General features: G+C 40.6%; 4 protein-coding genes across 8 annotated transcripts; 3 read left to right on the forward strand and 1 right to left on the reverse strand.

Moving 5' to 3' along the window:
* Positions 1–5: 5 nt before the first annotated feature.
* LOC149738933 (uncharacterized) lies at positions 6–4171 on the reverse strand. Its single transcript, XM_089874625.1, has 2 exons — positions 1445–4171; positions 6–1309 (listed from the first exon to the last, which is right to left on the reverse strand). Exons 1-2 carry the CDS (start codon positions 3405–3407, stop codon positions 51–53), a joined length of 3222 nt encoding a protein of 1073 aa, XP_089730751.1. The 5' UTR covers positions 3408–4171; the 3' UTR covers positions 6–50.
* A 775-nt stretch (positions 4172–4946) lies between these two features.
* Positions 4947–7951, forward strand: LOC149738934 (uncharacterized). 2 transcript variants are annotated; one of them, XM_089874639.1, is made up of 4 exons: positions 4947–6016; positions 6123–6278; positions 6817–6915; positions 7304–7951. In XM_089874639.1, exons 1-4 carry the CDS (start codon positions 5087–5089, stop codon positions 7415–7417), a joined length of 1299 nt encoding a protein of 432 aa, XP_089730765.1. In that variant the 5' UTR covers positions 4947–5086; the 3' UTR covers positions 7418–7951. The 2 variants fall into 2 exon arrangements, with proteins under 2 accessions (XP_089730765.1, XP_089730766.1); XM_089874640.1 differs by having other exon boundaries at positions 6817–6903.
* A 754-nt stretch (positions 7952–8705) lies between these two features.
* Positions 8706–11915, forward strand: LOC149738935 (high affinity cGMP-specific 3',5'-cyclic phosphodiesterase 9A-like). 4 transcript variants are annotated; one of them, XM_089874632.1, is made up of 10 exons: positions 8706–8825; positions 9072–9206; positions 9292–9352; positions 9625–9707; positions 9958–10116; positions 10266–10453; positions 10632–10788; positions 10852–11073; positions 11137–11265; positions 11500–11915. In XM_089874632.1, exons 1-10 carry the CDS (start codon positions 8730–8732, stop codon positions 11725–11727), a joined length of 1458 nt encoding a protein of 485 aa, XP_089730758.1. In that variant the 5' UTR covers positions 8706–8729; the 3' UTR covers positions 11728–11915. The 4 variants fall into 4 exon arrangements, with proteins under 4 accessions (XP_089730758.1, XP_089730759.1, XP_089730761.1 ...); XM_089874633.1 differs by having other exon boundaries at positions 8714–8825; positions 9056–9206; XM_089874635.1 differs by having other exon boundaries at positions 8755–8883.
* Positions 11916–14004: 2089 nt separating this feature from the next.
* Positions 14005–18217, forward strand: LOC149738936 (uncharacterized). Its single transcript, XM_089874631.1, has 2 exons — positions 14005–16262; positions 16638–18217. The coding sequence occupies exons 1-2, from the start codon at positions 15118–15120 to the stop codon at positions 17143–17145; spliced, it is 1653 nt and encodes a 550-aa protein (XP_089730757.1). The 5' UTR covers positions 14005–15117; the 3' UTR covers positions 17146–18217.
* Positions 18218–19237: the final 1020 nt, after the last annotated feature.

Consider the following 19237-nt stretch of genomic DNA (forward strand, 5'->3'; position numbering starts at 1 on the left):
ACCGCTGTTGCAACACTGGGGTCATACTCACCACCGAAATCCACTGCGGCTTATCGTAGGCAAAATGAAGCGCAGCTAGGCGAGGACGTGGCTCCGAACAAGTGTACCTTCATGCGATGACATCGGGGTTCAAGTGTCAGGTCTCCGTTCGGCCACCACCAAAATCTTAAGCTATCACGGTCTCGGGGAGTGACGCGTACCTGGTGAAACATCGCCTCGATGTCCGCTACCAGAGCGATAGGTTCCCGACGAAACCTCGTAAGTACACCAACCAGGCTGTTCACCAAATCGGGGCCTTGCATAAGAACCTGGTTAATAGAAATACCTTGATGTTTGGCTGCACAATCAAACACAACGCGCAGCTTGTCTGGTTTGCGGGGATTGATGACGGGATGATGGGGAAGGTACCAGGCTCTGCGATCAGTGTCGATCTCTTCTTCTGGCGTAACTTCTGCGTAGCCCTTCGCAATCATGGTGGATATCTGGTTGACGTACTTCATCTTCATGTCGGGGTTGCAGGTGAGTCTCTTCTTCAGACCGCTCAATCGTCGCTTCGCCATCATGCGGCTATCTGGAAGAATCTGGTAGTCGTGACGCCAGGGCAGGGGCAATTCGTAATGGTTATCTGTAAACTTAACTGAATCTTTCATCAGCCGGTAGGTTCTTCTATCCTCTACGGACAGGGACGCTCCGAGAGCCGATTCATCGGGGTTCGTATCGGCGGTAAACGGATGCAAGTCGCTCTCGTCTTTCAAGAACATCACGTGGGCGGCACGGAGGACTTCCGTGTCTTCGGCCTTAATAGAAATAAAGTTAGAACAAGCAAAGCTGGCAGTTGTGGCGTCAAATGATGGACCCAACAGGGACCATCCCAGGGGCGTCTTAATTGCATCCGGGCATTGGCCGGAACCGCTTCGTGACGACTCGACGCGGAATGCCTGTGGTACGTCGGCGCCAATCAATATCTTCACCGTGCCATTCTTTACATGGCGTAGTTCGACGTCTCGTAAGTAGTTGTGGCGTCTCATCAATCTGGAACTAGGAACAATATTAGGCTTAATCGGAATTGTATCGACAGCCACCACACTAGGCAGCTGCATCCATTCTCCGCCGTCAAGTGACCGGACGGATAAGGTCAGTGAAGTAGTGTCCAAGGACTTCGCTGATGTTAGTGTCTGAAGGGTGAGGCGCCTCGGTGTGCCGGTGGCGTTCAGCTCGTCAACGAGGGATTGCTCACAGAAGGTCGTGGTCGATCCTTGATCCAGGAACGCGTATGTGTTAAGTTCTCGATCCTTAAATCGCACCTTGACTGGAACAACGTTAAGAAACACAGCGGAGGCATTAACACTGGCGCTATATTCGGTTGAGGGGGTAATTTTCTTCGGTTGTTTAACATGCAGCTCCTTGAGCCTCGGGTTATGTAATAGCGTGTGGTGATAGATACCTGAACATCCTGGGGCGTCGCAATATACCGGACTTCTGCAGTGACGGACACTATGCGATTCCTGGAAGCACCTGAAGCATATCTTCTTCGAGCGCACAAAATCCCATCGCTCATCTAGGGACTGAGATTTGAACTTTCCACAGGAGTCTAGCGGGTGGCAACCTTTACAAAGAAAACAAACGTTAGTGGCTTTAAATGTCGGTCCAGACTCCGGATTGGCGGTGCTGCATGCCATTGCTCTGGTTCTTCTATTCGCGGTACGGTTAGAAGACGGGTGTATCGCTCTCCCAAATATCGAATTCGCAAGGGTACTCTGAAGGCAGACAAACTCGGATAAATCGGTGAACTTAGCGCGGTTACCGGTTCTGCGTTCCACGTCGACAGACCACTCAATCCATTTCTCGTGCAGGACTGGGGGCAGTTTGCGGATCACGGACAGCATCACCTCCATCGAATCGACACTGGATGATTGCTTCACATCATGGAGTGAGGTGCAACACTTGTCCATCAGGACCGACAATTTCTTTAATCCTACATTATCAAATTCGTTTACCTTGGATGCATCCTTTAAATGCTCTTCGCAACATCGGGCGATAACGTGTGGTTGGCCGTACTCTTCGTGAAGCGTGTTCCAGGCGGTGCGGTAGCCAATATGAGGCGGTTTCGACGTAAGATGACTTATCTTTTCTTGGACGTTTTGCTCGCAATGCTGTATAAGATACAATAATCTCAAATCGTCACCTTGTGTCTTCTTGGTGATGTGGGTGTCGAACTGTCGCACAAAGGTCCAATATCCCATGGGGTCGCCGCTAAACTTCTCGATAACGGGTCGTGGTAGGAAGCGTTCTCCTACGTCAGTTGTTTGGTATTGTTGACGATTGTGGTTGTGTTCGTACTCCTTCTGTGTTCGCAGCACCGGTCGGGGGGACAGGTCGACTTCTGTAAGGGGAGTCGCTTCGAAGGAAGGCAGAGGCGGATTGTAGGGTTCAGGGAAACGTGGTGACGGCGATATCGGGATCGGGAACGTGGGAGACCGGGGTTCTCGGCGCACGTCAGCTACAAAGCCAGCCGTAGGGTTTGGAGCCGTTCGCAGGGAGAAGGGATTAACGCGAGTGGGGGCTTGATGCAACGGGTTGGCGTGATCTTGCATGGGAGACGGGGAAAGGCCTACCTGGGCGGGGGTTTCGTGCACAACGCCAGGGGGCATTGTCAGGGGTTCGCTTCGGTAAAGTCGAGCGGTGTCGGCAATGGGACGTGGAGGGGCAGCGGAAACTGGCGAACTAAGGGCGGTGCGCATGGATGGTGCTGGCGGGGCGTCATCTTCGTCTCTCCATGCGTTGTCGGCAGCTTCAGCCATTTCCAATTGTCTCTGCTTGTCATTTAGGGATCGTAGGGCTTCCTCTTCGATTTCGCGTTGTTCTTCTTGCGCTTCACGTGCTTTTCGATCAGCATCTTCTTGCGCTTCACGTGATTTTCTTTCGGCATCTTCTTGCGCTTCACGTGCTTTTCGATCAGCACGTTCTCGGGTACGTTGACGGGTTTCGTGCAGCTTCTGCTCTTCATGTTCCTTCGCTAGAATAGCTAATCTCAGGTTAACGCGACTCTTACGTCGTTCGCTACGTCGAGAACTAGTGGTGGAGCCACCGTAAGATTGTTCTGAACGTCGCTCTGCAGGTAAAGTTTCTCGGGGCTGATCAGTCTTCCTTAGCCATTCCTGGACGTGAACGTCGAACTCTTCCTTTTGATTTCGCAAGTCAGACAGGCGTACGTCTGTACCTTCTAACGGGACGGCGGGGGTAGAGGCACAGGCGTTCATTAAGACTTCGAAATCATTGTCAATAACGGGAAGCAGTTCAATCAGAGGTCCTTTTCCTTCGGGGGATATCATTAACTTTTCAGCAGCAACATATTTCTGATTCAGGCTTTTCAGGGCATCAGAATAAACAACACCTTCTGACGTCATAATGAGACGTGTTGCAATATACCAACAAACAGTAATAAATTCTTGAAATGTCAATGAACAGGCAAATGTCCAACCTGTTTAACGATGTTATAGATGCCTTTTCGTCGGGCGTGGCCCACTTGTCCCGAGGCAGCATATAACTGAAACTATTCGATTGGGTGTAGACGTGACCGTGTGTCACGTCTGAACTTCTCTCTGTGCTTATAACGCGTCCTTTATCAGTAGAGCACTACCAGCCTTCCAAACTGTCTTAAGGTTTATTGTGTGAAGTAGAGGAACGGTACACTTTACGGGACGGTACTCTTTAGGATACGGGACGGTTAAACAGGGTGAGAGGACAGGGCCACTCCAGGTGTTACATATAGTTACAAAATAAATACAAATTTAACTTACATGTAGTAACCTTATTCAAATAGAATGCTTCGTTAGGGTTAAAGACTATAATTAATACAAACATTAACGGTGAAATATATATGAACGGATGGATTACGTCCGATCCGCATTCGGTTACTGGAAAAGAGGAACAAAAAGGGCAAACGAACAAGGCCACGTTTCTTAAAACTAAAAACAATAGAAATAACAGAAAGAATAGGAGCCCGGGATTCTACATTTAGCCTTGACAAAGCGAAAAGGATGAAGTGAAGCAGGGAAAATATTGAAAGCTTTATACTTTTTTCTCCCAATATCCTAAAGTGTGTTGGCTTATTAACTTTTGTCCAACTTGTAAACTGTTTTACTTTGGCAACGTAATGTGGCTGTATACTATTAATCGTTCATATACACATACAATTTTTATTTATGTATGTTAAATACAGATGTATGCGTTAAATATGTTGCACAGCATCAGTTAAATCCTTATGGCATATTTCTTGTTTTAGGACAGAATGTTTTAACGTCTCCAGTTACATTCTGTTGAAATATAGTGTGCTTATCCTTAAAAACACTATGCGCGTCTTAAATGCCACTGTATGGTTTTACTATTTCACGTAAGCTTTGGGTTTGCTGCCAAATTTACCATCTAAAACTGTCAATTTGAAGCAATCAACGATTGCGAGCCACAGAAATAAAAAAGAGTAGAACGCGCCAAAGTTAGTATAGACCGGAACGCGCAACTGCCCGAAACCGTGATATATAATTTTTTCTATTCACGTGACCGCCAACTCTGTCTCCATTTCGCTTGGTCTCCATTGAAAAAGATAGGCGCACAGTGATTTTAGGAGATTTTAGCCGTTTATTTAAAAACTACACTAACTTCAGCTTCTATTTACCTTACCAAACATTTTTTGGAAAAAATATATAAATTTAGCCGCATTACATAACTAAAATGTCGCAAATCAACCGCTTCTAATTCTATTTTTTGACTTTTTTGACACAGAAAACAAATAACACATGATTTTTACATTTTTTAAAAACTGTCAATTTGAAGCAATCAACGATTGCGAGCCCAGTGCATGATGGATAGAATTTACGATTTCTATGTTACGTAAACTTAATGCAAAAAAATATACAATAGTTTAATAGTACAACATTAAACTATGAACTTCTTTATTAAACTATAACTTAATAACTATACAACAGTTTTTACAAAATTGCTTCGTATTTAGTGTTTTCGTAACTATGATTTGCGATTAAATCGTTATCACTGTTTTCGTTTGTTAGCAGTTAAACATAAGCGTAGCATGCTTGCAGCTAGTTCAGCAATAAAATATGTTTTTGATACTGCTGAAACGTACATCCTTCGCGCTCGAGAAACATTCACTAAAGCATTGCTGACAAGAAGTGAAGAGAAACCCCTACACCAATCACAGGAACTAAACCTTTTGTATGATGAAGCTCTACCTGAAACAAAACGCTACGCATGTGAGACCACGACCAGTACTATTTGTTCTCATTCAGTTTGTACACCTTGTCGCCTCTGTTTCAAATGTACCCAAAGAGTGTCCGAATGCGCGAAACACACAGTAGCATGTGTAATCTATTTACTTTGCTACCCATTTATTCCTTGCGTGGTTGCCATACTACCAAGCTGTTGTCAAATACCTGGGTATGCAAATGTGAATCCGCTGTATTCTTGCTGGGGAGCCAATTGCTGCACGTGTCCAAATTGCTCCAATGATACGGACCACAGGATTTGCAGCTACTGTAGAACTCAGAATTGCTACTTAATATTTATTTCAATCTTGCTTGTGATACTGTGTGTGGGCATCTGGACTGGCCTACAAGACTCTGAGGTTATAGTTAATCTTCTGTTCTACTTTGAAAGTGTCAACAAAGCTCAATCTCTATTGTTATTCGTACTTCTTTTCACCCTAGTATCTTTCCCTATGATGTGGGGTTATCTACCTCTAAACCTCACAGTTGGTTACATCTATGGGTTTTTAATCGGCATCCCAGTTGTAGTGTTTTCCGTCAGTGTTGGAGTGACTGTCGCCCATATCGTATGCAAAAAGTACATGTCCACCTGTGTTTTAAACCTGTTGAGAAAACGCTCTAATTTTGATCAAATTGAAGCCACCCTGCAAATGATAGCTGGACCATCTGGACTCAAAGTTATCGCACTAACCAGGCTAACACCAATTCCTTTCGGATTTCAAAATGGTTTATTTTCGGTAAGTAAACAAGTTTGCTTTCCTGCTTTGTGTTATAGCTTATATTATTGTGGTTTTAAAATATACTTATTGGGCGAATTTCTTATATTTGTAATTTAAAATCTAGGTATCCAATATTGACATGAAAAGATATCTTATTGCTTCAAACCTTGGTCTTCTACCTACTCAAGTTTTAAACTGTTATATTGGATCTACTTTCCGGTCAATTGAACAGTTGGTTGAGCAAGAAAATACATCTGGTTACCTTATTTTTCTTATACAGGTAAGAACTGATTACTAGTGTCATTTTAATTGGTTTTTGTCTGCTATGTTTGCCACATCCGCTAGGATACAGTGGACATAGCGGACACTAATTAAACGGACCTGATTACTACGGTTATGGGTGAAATGTGTCATAAAATCCCTGTGCCCAACTCTTAAACCATAGTAATCATATCACAATCATTGTTTTGCAAATGTATCTACATAGCAGAGTTTCATTTTATAAATTAAGGTTAAATTCAGCACTCATTTTCAACAGATTCATTTTTTAATAACGTTTTGTATAAAAAGTTATTTGAATGATTTCAGTGTTGTATTGTTTGCAATATCTAATTTAAACTTTAAAATGTTAATTTTGTTAAGCTGTTACTATAATATCTAATCTGCATTGGGCTATCAGTCCTATGACTCCTATCCTCTTGATTAAAGCTAATAAATTTTTCTGTAAAAAAGTTTAAAAAAATAATTACACAGTCTGTAAACCCCTTATTACTTGTCTATATCTGTAGTGCAGCAATCTATTATGTTCTTCATTTCAGATTGTCATAGGTGTTTGCTTGATGATGTTTGTTTTGCGTCATGCTCGTAAAGAGTTAGCAGTTGCATTGCAAAGTAATGTTCTAACGGTGAATAGCAGTGTAAGTTGGTAACTATATACTTGGCATTAATACAAACTGCATCGTGGTATATTTTGTTATTTAACCGATATTTAGACATGGCTCACATATAAAAACAGTGTATGTCTATATGAATAAATGCATCTTATGCCTACTTGCGAGTTACCATATTTATAACTTTCTGGGTGCCTATTTTTCTCTATATGGTTGACATTTAAAACAACCCATGTATAAACACTGTGTTAAAGCAAATCATTTAAAGTGTCTTGCCAAAGGAAACACACCAAAAAAGTAGCAGCATTAAGGTGCATTTTACCCTGTAATTACATGCAAAAGAGTCTAACCACTATTATGATATATAAGCATGTGTATATTGTACTGTTTCGCGCTAACATTGTATTTTTAACAGTGTCCAGAAACATTGCCACTATCAGAAGAGCTCATTGAAGTGAAATGCAGCCAACCGCAACCTGTTTCACCTATTAGTGTTAATGATGTCACCACTCCATTACTCATAAGCTAATGTTGCTTTGTTATATTATATTAACTTTCTATGCTGTCAGCGTTTTTGGTACTAAGTGTACACTTACAGCTATAAGTGCAATTTTCCATACAGGCACAAAATAGGATAAAGTTTCTGAGATAACTTTTAGTTGTAACTTGTAAGGGTTTAGAGTTTCACATCTTGTTTTATGGTGCTTATAGAAGTGAATGGTAATTTTAAACGTGCCTTGTTAGACTGTCTTTTATTTTATTGTTGAAGCGTTCACAACAATATAGCCTATGTAATACTTTATTGTACTGTGATTCCCGCACTTACCGACCGCTAAAATGTAGCATCGTTAAGACTGGCTGAAATATGGTATTGTTATTTGGTGACACAGATTCCACTTATTTAATCAAGTGTTTGTTTTCTTGAAACCCATATTCTATAAGACTGAACGCTGCGTTTTTAATGCCGAATTGGCAGGCGTTTCCTTATTTCTTCATACCCATTAAATAAATATAATTATACGAGTTGTTTTTAAGTATAAACTAAATAAATGAATGTATCGTGCTTTATTCCCAACGGGGATGTTCTGTTTTATGTACCTTGTGTCAGCTTACGTGTAACTTTGTGGTTGTTTTTTTTTGTGAATAACTAACAATTTTGACAACTCAATTAAGCAGCACTTACCTGGAGCTCGTTATGACAGACAATTTAGACAACCCATTAGTGACCACTACGTTGGATCGGCTTAATAAAACGTTCACGTTATTTTGATTGTGTAAGCGCCTTTGTGTAGGACAAAACGGCAGAGACCGTTTACTTTTTATTGTTAAATTATTAAACGAATACAACTTATTTATCGTCGCGAGGCGGTGCTACGACAGTCGTTAAAAAACGGGGGTCCTATTTCAACCACCTTGTCACTGGTTACCATGTACATACGTAACTTTGTGGGTGATTTTTTATTGTGCAGACCTAACAATTTTGGCAACTCATTAAGCCGCACTGAGCTAGAAGTCGTTTAATGTCTTGACCCGGAAAACGAGCGCACAATGATATCCAGCTTATTAGAATCCGGTATCCTCTGGTTAAAGACCGCTTAACCATTGTGCCACAGCATTGGTATTGAGCATTTTGTAAGTCGGCCAGCTTATTATTTACTTTTTATTTGGAATCTTAACTATCGAGATTACACATTTACAATTATGCTGCTGGTATAGTCCATGGCACACAGTAATCTGATTGCAGTTGCGCTGTCAATGACAGCATTTGCTACAGATGCCCCTTGTGTGGTTTTGACAGATTAAAGCAAACGTACGTAAAAAATCTGTCGGTTTCAGATGCTATGTCATGTCCCCCGTGTTATAAAAGGAATGACATCTCGAAAACTCTGCCGCCTAAATCGTATCTGGCAGAACGTGTTGCTGCAACTCGCATGCAGGTAAGCGTAGACATTTTAATGAATCGCTTACAAAGAGTAGTGTACATAGTATTCTGAGGTAAGTTAGAATACCGTTAGCAGTATAAGTCCTATATTTTCAAATCATTATAACCAATTAAAATAGCCCTCTTTAAGAGTCGTGTAAAAACACAACAAAATGGGACGAAAAAAGGAAATGCAAATAGGTCCCATCTTACCTCACCCTATAATGATCACCGTTTATATCTAAGGTGCTTTTTATACTAGGAGAAGATGGGGTCAGCTTCATCGATGCAAAAGTCAATCTCATCCGTCGGTAAAAAAGTTACCGCAACTTCCAACAAAGTGCAGGGGCTTGATGTTGTACAAAAGCTCTCTATGCCAAAAGCCAACGAAAAATGGGTACGTTCATTTTTCAATAATCAATGATTGCGAGTTCGTTGAGTGAGACGTGCTTCACAATAAAATAACTTTACTTATTTCCTAGCATAGCTGGAAAAACGCTTTGAATCAACCAGTCACCGGGAAGAAAAGAAAAGATTGTCAAGGTACAGGCTGACAGCCAAACATAATATAGGCTCCGGGTTTCAATACACGACCAGTAGTGTAGTAGTACTGTGGAGTATGATGTTAAACCTTCAGCACATAATATTCAAATATCCTAATCGTGTTTTAAACAATTAACAGCGGTCTATGGAAGTCGTGAGGTTCGGTTTTTATAAATATTTGAATGTTCTTTGTTTACTATACGGAATGGGTAGAAAAATAGAATGACACAGTGTCCCATCTTCCCGCACCCTAACTATATCACTTTGTTTAGAGAGCGTGAATACGCGTGAAACATCAGAAGTTTCGAACGAGTACCACAATGGCCACAAACTTAATATCTTCCAAGACGATGAGGTTAGTGATGTTTTTTATCCAAACACCGCATCTCAAACACCACTTATGGGACATTGCTTCAACCCAGTGGCTACTAATGGCTCGTTCAGATTACCAGGCATACAGATAATAAACAAAAAGCTGACCTGAGGTGTGTGAAACAAGACATTCGTGCTATGACGACTGTCGTTTCTACGCCACCCGAGGATAAAACAAGTATCATTTATTTATCTTAGCAAATATGTCTAAATATATTATATACCGTGCACAGAAAAATATACGCAAGACTATCGAGCTGTTAAAGTTGTCAACCTTTGATGCTTGGAAATATGAAAACGAAGAACTTATTCATCACATCATAGCAATGTTTAAAGATCTTCATATCTTGGACGAATTGGGTATAACTGTCTTTCGACTACACGCGTGGCTGGTAAGAGAAAGGAGGCTATTTTAAATTGGTGGAATAGCAAATGTTTTTAAACAAAAGAAATCATTTTCTAACGTTTTGATTAGCGATGTTCAATCACACTTTCATGTTCAACCTTGCCTTTTTCAAAAGAGATTAATTTCTATCTGCAGGAAGCCGTGGAAAAAAACTACAGACATGTTTTGTTTCACAACTTTCGCCATGCGTTTTGCGTCACACAAATGATGTATTTCATGGTGAACGAATTGAATTTGGTAAAAAAGATGACGATCCTACAAATCGGAATTCTCCTTGTGGCTTGTATATGTCACGACCTCGACCACCCCGGTTTGAGCAATCTGTACGTTAAAAAATAATCACCCACAAAGTAATTTATAGCTGATCGTTAACTACATGAGGTGTATGAAACAGAACATCCGCGTTTAACGACTGACATTTTCCGACCACGCGAGGATAAAGTAAAGTATCGTGGAACAGCAGCGTAAAAATCTGTTTTTATTTGCTATGATGTTTTATAGATACCAACGAAAAGCTCACACCGAGCTCTCAGTCTTATACAACAACAGCTCTCCGCTGGAACACCACCATTGCGCAATTGCTTTTCAAATACTCTCGGACCAGGACTTGAACATATTCATTAACCTCAGCCAGAAACAGTTTTCTGAAGTTTCACACGTAAATAATTTCACAGTCTATCGCATATAAGGGCCGTTTAACGCTTTTCGCTTATCTGTACAGATCATTATTCAGCTTATCCTAGCGACTGACATGGCCATACACGACCAGCTTTGCAACAAATTCAACTCCATTATCAAGCAAGGCTTTTGTGTAAACAATCCCGAACACATGATGGCTTTGCAAAAGATCTTGATCAAATGCTGCGACATTTCCAACGAAGTTCGCCCGCTAACCTGCTCCGAACAGTGGGTTGACCTGCTTTTTGAAGAGTTTTTTGTACAGGTGATACGCGAACTGTAGAATCCTTGTTTGGCGGTATTTTTAACCTTGACTTACATTCTTCAGGCTGATAGGGAGCGTCGCGAAGGATTGCCAGTCGCTTCGTTTATGAACAGGTCACAAGTACATAAGGCCGATGATCAGTTAAAATTTATTCGCGGGATCATATTGCCGCTGTTTCGCTGTCTCGGAAAGGTGAGTTAAAAATGCAAGGTACAATTTTACTCCGAAAATGGAACTGTTACAGAAATCAGCTCAAAAAGGGGGACTGGTACCAGAACCAAAACAGGGTTTAGTGTGCAGTAAGATTTATGGTTGTATAACATCTAAGCAGCAACAATCTAGATGGTTCAGATCTGTCTACCTGCTGATAAAAAGATGAGATAACTTACCGAAACAGTTTCTATTTAACGTGCATGTCTTGAGCAGGTTTTTCCTGACGTAAATACGAAAATTCTCAAGTCCCTTCAAGAATCGATTCGATACTACGAAAATATGACGACAGCTAGTAAACATGAGAACGACGGTACGGATGTTTCGCCAACAGATAAGAAAGAGACGCAAAAGGAGGCTCACAAAGAATCAAAAGCTGCAGCAAAGACAACAGTGTCGGCTGTTCCAAAAATTGTCGTCTCTCTTCCAAATGGTACAATGTAAAAAAGTTGTGTAAGTGACATTTGTCAGTAATACGTTTTGCAGTAACGTATAAATTTCGGGTTATAGCCTATAACCTGCAACTTTAGTATTTGTTTGCGTGTGCTGCAAAACTTGTACTGATTGTATATTTTGGTTTGTGGTGCGCATATATAGTTTCCGCTTTGTATAATAAACGTCGTGTGTTGTGATAGAGATACACAAAATATGCAACCGGCAAACGTTTGCCTATAGTAATGGCAACCCATAATACTGCAATGCAGCTTTCGCGATAATTATACACATATGCTAAGAAAAAAATGAACCTATTATATGGTAACAACTGCAACCGACAAATATGTTTCGAATAAAGCATGTGTACAACTGAAAGGAGCTAGTGACAAAGCATAGTACTGTGGAGAAAGATGCGACCCTTTTAGCACATAATATCCCAATATTCTGATCCTCTTTTATACAATTAACAACGGTCTATGGGAGTCGTGAAGATACAATTTTATATTTCTTTACAAGTTTTTTTTGTTTACTACTAAATGGGACGAAAAAATAGAATGATAGGATATCTTATCTCCTCCCACCCTATATACTATACATCACGCTTCAAACAATAAACTTTCGGTGGATGTAGTAACCCAACATGCATCACCATATGTCACCATTGTTCAGTTATGGCTAAGAGCGGACGTTAATAGCGCGATTACATCCGTATTTGGCTTCGAAGACGATCGCGAGCATTTGCGGTGTCCGGTGCAGGCACGTTATTACACACACAAGCGTCGAGTTACATAGAGATTTAAGAGCCGTGACAGTATTATGTTTAATTACTAAAACACAAGACGTAACTTTTCATTAGAAGGAAGTTAAAATTTTAACAAATTGCCAGCAAGAAGAATAAGCGAAAACTAGCATTACAAACACAAATTTTAACTTTTTTTATAATCTAGTAGTAAAAAATAAAATCTTGTTCTAATTTTTGGTGACAATCCGAATATCCCCGAAACGCGCGAAAAGAGCGTTCCGGTGTCCCCGCACGCCCTCGAAGGCAGGTACCGTCATCCAGGCAACAATAATTACGCCACATCCATCCGTTTTGTGTCACATCGCTTCCCGCGCTCTCAGCGAAAGCGATACGACAATAGCGGGGAACTCTTCAACAACCTCCGTCCCGCGAGTGAATCTCCTTCCTGGGATCTATATCTTACTCGGCGCGGCAGGACAAGCCCAGCAACGTTCGCTTGGTATGTGGTGTCCACTAAAACGTGTCAGGTTGCAAAAAGCCTGTGCAACAGGCAGTGATACAACAGTATATCAATGAATGAATGGATGAAACTTTGTTATCCTCGCCTGACAGACCAACGGTAGTCGTAATACCACAGAGACGTATTTCATGCACGTTTGGTCGCTTAAAGTTACTATACTTTGTAACTTTGTTTAGTAACGAAAAAAATAGCTCTGTTCATAAAAGAGCTCTAAAAGAGAAACTCGTGTAGCTGTTACTATCTCAATCACTTCAATATTGCCTAATTAGCTATTGTGGATAAGACCTAGTGTCCATAAAGTCTAAGCACGTCATCAGCAAAATTGTTATATGAACTATTAACTGTAAAACAGTATTGCCAAACAGCGTAGTGCATCCGTTTATTTAAACGAAAAACATGGCCTTATTTTCCTGTGGTTTTCTTAGGCGCATAATTAAGTACACCTTGGAGCATATGTATTTTCTAAACCGTAATACAGCATAATACCTTTAAAGTAAGGCTAAAGATTGCCGGTATTTCCCAGGATGCATGGTGTATACGCTTTTATAAATATAGAGGCTATATAGGTGTATCGTGTTACTCACCTATAGTCATCTATAATCTAGCGCCCACTGGTTATTCCAAATCGTTACCTAATATATTTTCATTCTATACTATAAGGTGTAGCGTAGCGCCGTAGCACACTAACCTCTGGCGTGGTTTTAATAACCGGTAGGTTTCTAATGCTTCGGCGCATGGGTTGTTTTGTACATCATATGATAGAAAACTTTGGTTGTCGGGGAAATTATATAAACTTTGTTGACGTAGTTCTACAAATCTTGGCCACAAGAATATAGCATTAAAATATTCTTTAAGAAGTTGTGCGTGACAGTTTTTGTCAGGGAAAATAATAGAAAACAGAAAAGTTTTAAAACTTATAAAAACTATATTGGTGATAAACAGTATTTTTCACAAGGAGGTGCATAAGTAAGATGATGAACAATTAATAGCGGTCGTTGATGTTATCGCAGAGCGACAACAGGCAGGAATCTAGTTAGTGGGATCGCTTCGAATTTGATACATTTCCGCCGTCCTACCAGGGAGCCGGGCGAGATTTTGAAGAAGACAAGAGTGCGTACACACACTCGTTTCAGTTTCCTATTGACAGGCGCGTAAGCCCACGCCGCAGAATCACGCTCTGCGTTTCAATCAAATCTTCCGACTGACAGGAGCTCAGATTCTGCAAAGTCGCGCGGCACGGCGGTTGGACATAACTAATTAGAAGTCCAGGCTTAGTAGTACTGCAGGTCGCACCGGTAGTTTTGGTTCTTGGTGCAAAGTTTTGGAATGAGAAAAATAAGTTTTTAAAACAACAGTTATATGCTGAAGTGAAACTGAGATTTAAAGATCCTAATTCAGTTTCGTTTTTTTACAATAAAAAGTGCCCTTAAAATAAAAATTAGTAGTTTACCAGACCAGGTGGAAAGAATTATGCATATGTAAAAGAAATTTAGCCTTAACCTAAACGGATAAGTTAAAAAATCTAATACAACGTTTTAGAAGTGTATACTATACGGACTAACTCCTCTGGCATATAGTGTCGCTATGGTTCAAGCAAAAACCAAAACTTTCTCGCTATATTTTTAACATTCGTCTAAAAGCTGTGAAACCAGCACGGAGTAGAAGAAGGAAGTCCGAATACCTTCAGCAGAAACTATAGAGTTAGACACTTCGGTATTACGCGTTGGTTTCGTATTAGCATATAAATCAAAATAATCGTTGGGAATTAGCAGCTATACTTATTTGAGACACTCTTTTTCTTTGCGTTGTGAAACAGTAACAGTGTCGTCTTTTTGTTTGTTGATTGCATAGTGTACGCACACATAAGTCAGCGCAGACCGGATGCTATCAGTAGCTAAGTTTTAAGGTATAATGTTTCCAACACGCATCTACGTTTACGCTTTGCTTTGTTTTGTGTATCATGTATGGGTAACTATAGATGCTGAATAAAAATACAGCATAAGCGGGACAAAAAATGTTGGAGCAACAGTTTAAGAATGACTGGATGTAATTTTAAAAGTAGCAACCATAATTACTAAGATTTGTTATCACGCAGAAGAATCACAGTTCTACATTGGTAATTATAAGATAATATACGATGTATGGTGTTCACCGCCATTCTGCTACTACGTCCAATAGAGGAGCGATGTATCGCGACGACGTAATTGAGCTGCAACATATACCCCCACCGCTGCTGATGGCTGGCGGTGATGCAACCATGCACAGTGAGAAGGAGCTTTCGCCCGACAGCCGTTATGCACTGCGATCAAGATACATGCGTTTATGCAAAGACTTCAATAAGTACCAGCAGCATTGCCAAGGATCATCAGACCAAGACATCGGCGACTTCCACGAGATAGACGGAGAACAATACCAGTCTAGTTACTTGGGAAGCGAGGGTTCTCTGTACGCGGACGGTTTTGATGAACAGGCGGGGACAACGGTCACTTTTCCTGGCGAAGGGCAAGCAGACATTGATTTGCTCGACGCCATTTTGCAAGAAAATGAAAGAGCGAATGGTTCTTATCACGAAAACTGTACAACGTACCCACATAGCCCGCCGATGCTCACCCAACCTAGGTGCCAGGTTGCCCATCATAACGACAGTATGGCAGGCGCTTACGTGATGCGTCAAGGTCTAAACCCAAGCAGCAACAACAACAACAATAGCATGTTTAACACAATAAACAAACAGGGATACAGCACAACGCGTAACAGTGAATCCCAAAGCGTCGTGCTAAGCTACAAAGGTTCTATTGGCGTTCGTTCATTATCTTATGATAACAATCATAGGACAGAAGGCGAAAGCAGCGTTTCGCCCGGGCCCAATACAATTAAGACGGAGAAACCAACATCTATTCCGAGCTTCCAAGCTTGTGAAAACGATGAAAAAGTGACAAGTACCCTTCTACCTCCTATTTCAATGCTCTCGGGAAAATCCGGGGCTGGTTCAGTTCATGATACTGACGGTTTTTCGGAGCCCACAGTTACCACAATGGCAAGAGACTCAACATGTAACACAGAACAGGAAGACGGCATCCTCAAAGCTGCATCCACCGACGAGTATTTTACACAGAGCGAAACCAGCAATGTAAAAATGATCCACACCAAACGCGAATCCGAAAAATCGGAACCAAGCACCTCGTCTTGTATGTTCGGGCAGCGTGCGCGAGTCCAACTAAGTCGCTCCCACAGCATGTCTGAGGCAGGGTCCAATAATGGAACGAACGGATTTTTAAGAAGGTAATACACACATACATACGTAACCACGCTTTACATATGGTATAGAATGGAAGGAGAAGGGAGCTTATTTTTATTCTATTTTCTCGACTCATTTGGTAGTAAACAAAGAACATTCAAAGAATTATGAAACCGTATTCTCACGACTCTTATAGATCGCTGGTAATTGTTTAAAACACGATCAGGATATTTGAATATTATGTGCTAAAGGTGTTCCGTTTTCCCCCCACCCTACTATATATAAGAAATATATGTTAAAATTTGCAACTAAAAATAGCCTAAGCACACTATGAGACACATATTTGTCGGCGTCGTGCATTATTTGACCATTTATATAGAAAATTATGATCGAAACGTAACTTGATGCTTCATTTACAGTGGTGCGGCGTCCAGCGTTGGCTTGAAAACGTCCCTTATATCAGCAGCAATGAAATCCGCGCACACAAACACGCGGAAACGCCGTGCCAACAGCAGCAGTCACTCTACTTCCACGTCAAAAAGCTCCACCGATAGAGGAAGTGTCCAGCAAGAGCCTAAGAATGCAAAACGCTTACAGAGCAATGAACGTGAAAGGCTACGGATGCACCAACTAAACGACGCCTTTCAAGCGCTACGTGATATCTGCCCACACGTGAAAAGCGAACGCAAGCTCTCCAAAATGGAAACATTGACGCTAGCACACAACTACATTGCCTCGCTAAGTAATATGATCCTCACGCTTGAGAAGTCGATTCAACCTGAGAACAGGCTACACAGCAACGGTCAACCTGGTAAAATAGCGATCATAAAATCCGAAGCGAACTTAATGGCCCCGATTAACGTAAACTGCATGCCGCCGTTAACTGTACCAAACCAGACGAATGGCAATCAGCCGCATGCTATGTAGCAGTCGCTGCCAATACAAACTTGCTAGGCTATGCTGTTTTGCCCTTCAAATCCCTATCTTGACGGCCTGTAGTAGATATATCTGTGTAAATACACACGCATATATATGTTAATCTACTGTATAGCTATAGGTATATGATGTAAATGTGTATAGACTTACACTGTACTATTGTGAGCGCAAGACTTATTCAGACTTTCATATTGTACAATGTTTATTGTTGTTAAAGTTGCAATAATAGGTTCCTTATTCGTCCCTATATGATCTTATTTTATACTACTCTCGTTGCGGACATCATTTGCATATTTTTTTACGAATCTTCTACCCAGTAGTACGTTAAGTTACATTTAATCGAAAAATGATACTTTTAATTCATACCAAACAAAGCCAAACACTGCCGGTTTGGACTGTGCGCACCACACGATAAATTCGCCAATTTTTAGAGTTTTTTTATGACCGTGCTTGTATTTGATTTTGTACAGTACATATTTTGCTGTGTGCTCGCCTGTGAGTGCATAATTATTTATTGTATCTGTCTTACCTTTCCACAAATTGTCGCTCAGTAACCCTGTAACACAAGGTGCTGATCGTTTTCATTGGCTCACTATATTTAAACCAAATTATTCTATTTTTGCCTCATTCATACATTGCCTGCTCTGTTGTTCTCTTTCCCCGTGATCGCAGTTACGAAGGAATTTTGAGATAGCAAGTCAACGCGCTGCGTCATTTCCAGGGTGCCCGGCGTTTGGTTACAGTGAATAACCTAAGCTAGTTATACCCAGAAGTGAACCGCAAGTTGTTAAACTTCGTAGATATATAATACACTACAAGTCACAAATAAATGATAACTGTTAAAAGTTACACAATACTTTTCTTTAAATCCATTTTATTCCCTTTACTTTCGTTGCAATGTTTTATGCATATTTAACACGCCCTGTCGATGGTTCCTACATTCGTACTGCTGCTTACATTGTCGCATACGATTTTTATACTTTTTTTGAAACTGTTTGTGTGACGATTTGATTTTATCCGGACATTTTAGAGAAAGTCGGAATACATTTATAGATGATCTGTACATTTCTTTGTTTATACACTTTATAGACAGAAATACAACTTAAGTTCCGAATTTAATCTAAATTTACAACAGTAAATTTGGGCTCAGGAGTAAAACTGTGGCCACCAACGCTATAGTTTGTTTACTAGGAAATTTTAAGAGTTTAGGCAGGACCCTATAGTAGAGATCGTTCTAACGAGGTTCGCTGAACTTAAGCACGATTCGGTAGCCCTTTAATTACTATACAGACGTAAATAAAAATGATACTTGCTTGTAAATTAAAACCAAACAGTTCCCAAGCCGCTGGTAACTTTGGTTTTCTTTAAGTTTATAACGCTTAAATTAGAATATAATGCATTTCATTTTTCAATCAGCAGTCTATTGTAGCAGGCAATTCGAGATTTTGATACAACGTCATTCGTGACGAAACAAAAGGCCATTCATGTGCCAGTGGGCCTCCAATTAGGATATTGTCACGCGCAATACAAAAAGGAAACACAGAGGTGTCTAAAACTGTGCAGCGAATTGGCACAATGCACAAAGCGGGAAGACTCAGGTTGCCGTAAGCGTAATTTACAATAAGATAACTGACGTTTTCCGCTTCAATTGTGTAAAGTACAATTGTACCTTTGCTTTGTTTTGCCCAATTTGGAAAATAACACCGAAGGCTCGTTGATATCACATCAGTAAATTCTACCTTCCAAGAATATCAATAACTTGACAATATGTGTATCACTATTTATGCACAAATTTATCTTGTATGTATATTGTAGATGTAGAGTGTAAACTGCTGTAGAACAAACAAAATCAGAACATTGATAACTTTCCTATAAAAAAACTAATCAAATGACTCCTTCACTTATGACGTTTCTAATCGCCACTATGACGTCACACTTATATATTCAAATTGCAAAAAATAGTACCACAAGGGAATGTTGTCAAAACATAAGCAAGTATATAACAAGTTTAAAACTGTTAACAGCTAAATGCTTGATGCCGGCGCCAGTGAACACCAAGTACAGTGGTTTATCAGCATTGTTT

Source organism: Ciona robusta, chromosome 3 (genome assembly GCF_009617815.1).
Source record: "Ciona robusta chromosome 3, ASM961781v2".
Classification (NCBI taxonomy): Eukaryota; Metazoa; Chordata; class Ascidiacea; order Phlebobranchia; family Cionidae; genus Ciona; species Ciona robusta.

What these genes read in the sequence shown, in the direction of transcription:
- LOC149738933 (XM_089874625.1), bottom strand. Translation starts at nt 3,407, where the DNA reads ATGACGTCAGAAGGTGTTGTTTATTCTGATGCCCTGAAAAGCCTGAAT. An exon ending in CGACGCCCCAGGATGTTCAG is followed by an intron (nt 1,310 to 1,444) that starts GTATCTATCACC and finishes ACGTTGTTCCAG; the next exon opens with TCAAGGTGCGATTTAAGGAT.
- LOC149738934 (XM_089874639.1), top strand. Translation starts at nt 5,087, where the DNA reads ATGCTTGCAGCTAGTTCAGCAATAAAATATGTTTTTGATACTGCTGAA. An exon ending in TTCAAAATGGTTTATTTTCG is followed by an intron (nt 6,017 to 6,122) that starts GTAAGTAAACAA and finishes TTTAAAATCTAG; the next exon opens with GTATCCAATATTGACATGAA. An exon ending in TTCTAACGGTGAATAGCAGT is followed by an intron (nt 6,916 to 7,303) that starts GTAAGTTGGTAA and finishes TATTTTTAACAG; the next exon opens with TGTCCAGAAACATTGCCACT.
- LOC149738935 (XM_089874632.1), top strand. Translation starts at nt 8,730, where the DNA reads ATGTCATGTCCCCCGTGTTATAAAAGGAATGACATCTCGAAAACTCTG. An exon ending in TTCGACTACACGCGTGGCTG is followed by an intron (nt 10,117 to 10,265) that starts GTAAGAGAAAGG and finishes TTCTATCTGCAG; the next exon opens with GAAGCCGTGGAAAAAAACTA. An exon ending in TGTTTCGCTGTCTCGGAAAG is followed by an intron (nt 11,266 to 11,499) that starts GTGAGTTAAAAA and finishes TGTCTTGAGCAG; the next exon opens with GTTTTTCCTGACGTAAATAC.
- LOC149738936 (XM_089874631.1), top strand. Translation starts at nt 15,118, where the DNA reads ATGTATGGTGTTCACCGCCATTCTGCTACTACGTCCAATAGAGGAGCG. An exon ending in ACGAACGGATTTTTAAGAAG is followed by an intron (nt 16,263 to 16,637) that starts GTAATACACACA and finishes CTTCATTTACAG; the next exon opens with TGGTGCGGCGTCCAGCGTTG.